This window comes from Notothenia coriiceps, unplaced genomic scaffold (genome assembly GCF_000735185.1).
Source record: "Notothenia coriiceps isolate Sejong01 unplaced genomic scaffold, NC01 NC01_scaffold00029956, whole genome shotgun sequence".
Taxonomy (NCBI): Eukaryota; Metazoa; Chordata; class Actinopteri; order Perciformes; family Nototheniidae; genus Notothenia; species Notothenia coriiceps.
In genome coordinates this window covers 1-6,239 of record NW_011362657.1, presented here as the reverse complement: position 1 = coordinate 6,239, position 6,239 = coordinate 1, and the positions used below count along the sequence as shown (strand labels likewise).

The 6,239-nt window shown below is 41.0% G+C and overlaps 2 protein-coding genes across 2 annotated transcripts in view; both read right to left on the bottom strand.

The window, feature by feature from the left end:
- Positions 1-1,959, bottom strand: part of LOC104959121 (transmembrane protein 47-like) — an 11,806-nt gene extending 9,847 nt beyond the window's left edge. The window contains exon 1 of the mRNA XM_010786971.1: positions 1,542-1,959. Coding sequence (XP_010785273.1) covers positions 1,542-1,770 — 229 coding nt within the window. The 5' untranslated portion in view covers positions 1,771-1,959. The remainder of the gene's footprint in view (positions 1-1,541) is intronic.
- A 1,924-nt stretch (positions 1,960-3,883) lies between these two features.
- Positions 3,884-5,722, bottom strand: LOC104959122 (lymphocyte antigen 75-like; the record flags this gene model as incomplete). The annotated part of the gene is made up of 6 exons (XM_010786974.1): positions 3,884-4,263; positions 4,349-4,524; positions 4,822-5,041; positions 5,125-5,261; positions 5,431-5,522; positions 5,670-5,722. Coding segments are annotated over 6 exons (731 nt in total), but the record flags the coding sequence as incomplete, so codon positions are not given.
- Between the last annotated feature and the right edge of the window lie 517 nt (positions 5,723-6,239).

Sequence of the window (6,239 nt, the reverse complement as noted above, 5' to 3'; positions counted from 1 at the left end):
TTTCCTGTCACACGCGCACAAATCATGATCTATGATACTCAAATAGGTATATAGAATAGATAGATAGATATCGATAGATAGGTAGATAGATAGATAGATAGATAGATAGATAGATAGGTAGATAGATAGATAAATAGATAGACAGATATATATATATTTATTCTTTAAATGTAAGTAATTTTGTGAAGTACATTTTAGCAATAGATAGATAGATGGAGTCTGTCACCCTATCTGACAGTTTAAAGACCTCTTAAAGTGATTCCATTGTTAATGCCCCCCAGTGAAATGAGCTTTATCAGCGCCAGAGTCTCAGTGGCAGTAAACCAAGACACTTTCACCTCAATTTAAGTAGTGCTAGTGAACTCTTGTTTCCCTGGAAACCAATCCAACTTCCAAAGATAAACCCCGCCCCAAAAACTGCAAGCCCTCTCTTGGGTGTGACAACAAGGACGATTCCTCCTCAACAAAAGAATTGTGTGGGTACAAAAGTAAGTGATATTGAAACGGGATGAGCCAGCAAATTTATTTCCCCCCTTCTCCTGCCCTGACGAATGAATGGATACGTGCAGGTAGGTGGTCACACCCAGGGGAGCTGATGAAGTTGGTGGCAGTTTTGCTGCATTGATATTATGGTGATGATCATTGCAAAAACAGGGTGAATACGTTATAGCTCTTAGCAGCATTCAATTGACTTTTATTTCCCTTAGAAGGGCCAAAAAGTATTATTATTATTATCCTCTTGTAGACATGATAACAGAGAAATGCTCTATCATTACATTTTAACATAAAATAAAACAAAATATGTATTTGAAGGGTTGCAACTAACTTTCTTTTTGAATCACTTTATTAAATTCCATCTTAAAACGACTTATTATCAAAGGTATTCACTTTAACATTATGGAATAGAATGAAAAAATGAAATTTGAAAGCATTTTTGACCTAATAAATGACCAAAATGATCAATAGATGATCAAAAGTGCCTCTTTATGAATGTTAATAATTGTTTCAGCTCTAATGCATTAATACAAAAAAACATTAACAGGGTTAGTATTTACTATACGTTTGTGTTTTCAAAATGTCACGTCTGCTTTTAGGAGGAGGGGTGAGAAGGAATGTCAATGTGAACAGAATCCTTTGGTGCAGGTTTAACAAACGGCAATCCTTGTTTTTTAAGTGCATGACCCATTTTTCCTTCAAAAAGCAGAAATAATATTAAAAATCACAATGCATGCAAATCCTTTGGAAGTTAATTCCAGCCTGCATAATTTCTTCATCTCAACTCCACAATAATTAGTGTGGCTATCCCAGTGGAGTCACAGTACAGTATGAGGCTTTGGATAGAGATAGTAATAGTCATAATACACTTATTATATCTTTGGGCATGTTGAGGAAGCATCCCTTAATCATGTCATGAGATCAACTCTTTGTTATCTACCATACTGTACAAACAGCTCCTGATAATGCATAATAGAAGACACCTAATAACCGGGTGTCTAATAATATAATAATAATGTATCCATAAGCTCTAAATCCTGATTTACCTGAGACCAGCGTGCTGCTGCACTGCCAGTTGTCGGTGCTGGCAGGCTTCCAGCAGGACTCCCACAGGGACAGGTAGTACTGGTCGTCGGCAGTCACCCACGCGGGGCTCATCACGGCACCCACATCCAGGCAGAGCGCGAGGAAGACGCACACCAGCCCGACCAGCTTCAGCGGCGTGATCGGTGAGCTGCGCGCCGAATCCTCCGTCTCGGTGACCGCAGAAGGCATAGCGCGGAGAAGGGGACCGCTTCAGAAACAGGAGAGAGAGCTGGTGTGTGGATGTACTCCTTCCCTCCTGATGATGATGGATGCGAGTGGTGTTGTTTCCGCTGCTGGTGGACCCGCAGCCGCCTGCGTTACGCGCTGATCGGGCGCTGTGCCTATTGGCACCGCTCCGCCGCGCACCGGAGACCTCCCCGTTTACCGCGCTGACGTCAAGGCTCCGAGGTATCAGCAGGTGCCACAGGGTCCTAAAGAGAGAGAGGGGAGAGAAGAGCCCCTAACTCAGGACTGGAGATGTTGGCAACACTGAGAACCTGAGACCAAATTCATAGAGACTTGGAGCCATTTACCAAACTCTGTGTGCACATCAGAAACACGTTTATTAAGTAGGTTTACACATACCAGGAATTTGCAAGATGCTTTGTAAGAAAAGCACCACACAATTATTATAACAGAGAGATAAAGAGCAATGTTTACATGAAATACCAACACAAATAGGTACGTACGATTTGACAAGATCATTTTGTTAATATTTGCCAACATTTTTCTTATTTATTGCTATACAATGACCAAGACTTACCGTGTGTTAATTAGGCTACATCCCCCTTCTTTATAGCCAATGTTTTAAGCTATTCTATATGTACATTTTTTTTACTAGGGCAATTCTAATTCTAATCAATTTTCCCCAACTTTAGTTATGTTGTTGTAGTTGATTTGGCCTGCAACACATTTTTAAATATGCCTATCAACTCTTAGAAATACCCATCCAGACATTTTCAAATCCATAGTTGCCTTAAAGGTGGGGTACTGTAAAAAGCACGACCAATCATCTGAGCCTGCCCGGCTAAAATAACTGGATGGCCTACCTGCCTGTCAGCCTTCCATCTGTGCACACATTTATCTCGTGCCCTCATTGGTCATGTGCGCGTTCGTGTGTGTTGGAGGAGGGGCTCTGGAAGGAAGTGGCAGATTTTTTCCGGCTGTGTATTTTCAAATTCTAGCGCACTCGAGCTGGATTCTCAAAAATGACCTACCCCACCTTTAAGTCTTTAGCCAAGTGGTTTCATTAGTCACTCTTCCATTAAATTAAGTAGTCTTTCTTTGAATTATGGGCTGTTGGTCAGACAAAAAAAGGCATTAGGATGACACCTTGAGACTAGTGGGAATTTTCGACTATTCACTGATATATATCAAAATCGATCGATCTAATAATGAGTAGTTGAATACAGCAATATGTTGTATTGCTTATCAATGAAACTTTTGTTTGTAAGAATATCAACAATGTCATGTTTCATAGTCTTGCTTTGAAGTCCACTTGCTTTATTAGAATGCATAAAAAAGGATGACATCATCACTTAACAAAAAATCCCCAATTGATCGTGAGACATTATTAAAAAAAAGCCCTTAAAACCTTTATTTATGACTTAATAAAACAGAGTTTGGATTCATTATTAGATTAGGCATTGGGTTCTTGCATTAGAGGAAGAAGCAAAAAGGAAATGGAGGGCAGAGTGATGGAGGAAGTGGGAGGCACATGAAGGAATATTATTGTTTCTCCTCCTCTGCATACTAATGCAAAGCCAGATATGAGATGGAGAGAGACAGGAGGGGGAGGAAGAGGAGGCAGAGGTGAGCAGGTTTAGGGAGGAAGAGCCGTCCATGTGTTTATTGAGGCGGAGAGAAAGGAAGGATGGAGAGAACGATGGAAGGAAAAGATGGCCTTGTTTACTCTCAATCAGGGCCGTAATGAGCGATGATGAGGAAGAGACAGGGGGAGGCAGGGGAGAAGAGAGGGAAGGGCAACAGATAGAGGTGAGATAGATGGAGGGATGGCAGCCTGGAGGAATAAAGATAGAGGTCTTAATGAATAGACTTTTTAATAAGAGCGCTTAATGAGGAAATACTTCCACACCGCCACATCATCTGCATACATTTACTCTTATCAACAAAGTTAAACTGTAGACACATTAGTGAGTAATAAAGGAACCAGCAAGAGTCAAGGAAGGTAGTGATATTGATTGTTTATGTATTATAAATGTCACACAAGGAAGATTCAAAAGGGATGGAGTAAAGGAAAAGCTGCAAAAGCATTTACTGGAAATATAATGCAACTTGTCAAAGAAGTCTGTATTGTGTTGCAAAGGATATCTACTGAAATTAGCATGCTAACTGAATATAATTAGCATATCTTGAAAATAGAATTGAATAACTCAGAAAAAAAGTAACTTTTCTTGACATATAGATAAAGTTGTGTCTCAATATATGCAACTTCATTGTTGCAGAGAGATGAAAGCAATCAACAAATGGAAGGATGTATTATTAATGCCCGGTAGTTGCCTTCCAATCCAAATCATTTGAATGTGCATTTGCTGGGAAGACAATACAGATGGGCGATGAAGATAAGTGAAGTGAGTGAGACTGAGTTCCTCTTCATGACTATCTGAGATTATGGTCTGGTGCTGCTGTAGAACGTCACTCTTTTGACTTCTTCCTGAACGTCTGTGAAGAGACGTGTAAGAGGGTTGGGAGCTCAAGTTAATAAACGATAAAAAAAAGGGACTTCAAAAACTTTAGAAGTGCTCACCTGTCAAACAGATGAAGTAAAGGTGATCTCCACACGGGACATCCGTCCAATGGAAGGGGTCGCTGGTGTCGACGCCCCCACAGGGACTGGAGATTTGCAAGGGGGAATGTGTCTTCCAGTAGCTGTAGTTTACTGAGGCGCCAGACATCCAAAACCAAATGCTATCCATCAGGTACCTAATAGTGAGGATATTTGAACTTTAAACGTAAAGATTTTTGAGAGAGAGTCATATGGAGGGCTAATGATTTTATACAATGTTCCTGAATAGTATACAATGGCTTGGTTTACCTTTACATAGTCATTTTAATATATAAAGATGGAGAAAGAGAGAGGTAGGCAATATGCATTATAGTATTTTACTGTACTGTCTATGTTACTGTTAAAGATTCCTCACAATCATTAAGAGTTTTTACAAAAAATGAAAGATGAGAGAATCCACCTTTGATGAAGTGGGCCTTGTTATTAGACAGTACCTGCGCAGTCCCATCCAAACATGCTGTGTGAGGGGGAAGGAGGCGTTTCTCAGCACCTCCTCCACCTCCTTCTGCTCCCCCTTACTGCGGATGCTGAGCAGGTCCCAGTAGAAGTCTCTGCAGTAGAACAGAGCATCCGACCAGCACAGCTTCTTCTCCACCACCACGATACCCCGGCCCGACACAACCGCACTGAAGGAGGGCGAGGGAGCAGCCAGTTCTGGGAAATGTGGGCAAAAGTTCAGGTAGTTTGGAGATTCAGGAGGAGATTTATGGACTAAATGTCATGTGTTGTTGACTTACCTCCATACACTTCCACCTCACACAATGTCAATACACTGTTAGGGCGATTGAGACTAATTCTGACCAAACGACCTATCATCCCTCCGCACTCGAAAGTGTGAGTACCTCCAGATGGTATGGATGTAACAACAGCACAACTGAAAAACAGACAACACAGGAATTAAAGCATCATCTGTTCTTTATAAACATGGTTGGTACATTGAGTGGGAAAAAGTTGGTGTGAGAAAACAGATTATTCTGACCACTTTTTGGAAGTGGAAATGTGAGCACAAGGACAGGGAAATGTTTATTGTTCTCGAGGATTACCTTGGGTTGTTGCCACCGTTGTTCTCTAGTGAATTCCCAATGAGGATCTCAGCAGAATCGAGCCGTTCAGGAATGTGAATTCTGTGGTGATGCTAACAGATGTCGATCCTGTACACGGCCGGCAGGAGCAATTTCCACCAGAGGTTCTCTCCTGGATACGCTGTATGGGTGCACGGATCCAGCCGAGAATCTGGGTTACTGTTTCCATCGATGGCTACTGGAAGCAACACCACCCTCACCTGTCGAGACTTGAGATGCGGCTCCACTGGAGTCACGTTTGACAAAGAGGAACCTTGTGGTAGACAAAAACAAACAGAAAAACTCTTGCACAATCCTTCCATCTCCATTTTTTTTAAAACAATGTGTAGACTCCAGTATACAGTATGGTTGTTGCAGTAGAAACTATCAAGAAACACATATCTATTAACAACCCTGAAATGTGTTTGACAATTAAGTAATACAGTATTTTTTTATCATTGCAATTGTATAATTGACTTTTTAAGACTTTTTTCACAAAACACCAGACAACCATTTGTGTAGAAAACACATAAATCAGCAGGATCTTACCTGTGAAGTCAGGGAGGAGCCACAACAGGAGGACAAGCCCTTTGAAATGAAAAGGATTCATCATTTAGAACAAGGAGCTTCTGATGCGCTTCTCAAGGACGGACCGACCAGATACATCACACAGCTCAAGTGTGCATTGTGAAGGTTGATTTATAAAGCAACCTGTCAAACTGGTCATATTCAAATGAATTAAAATCCTTTGAATCCTGTCAATGCAAATACACGTAGATATGTAAATCCTC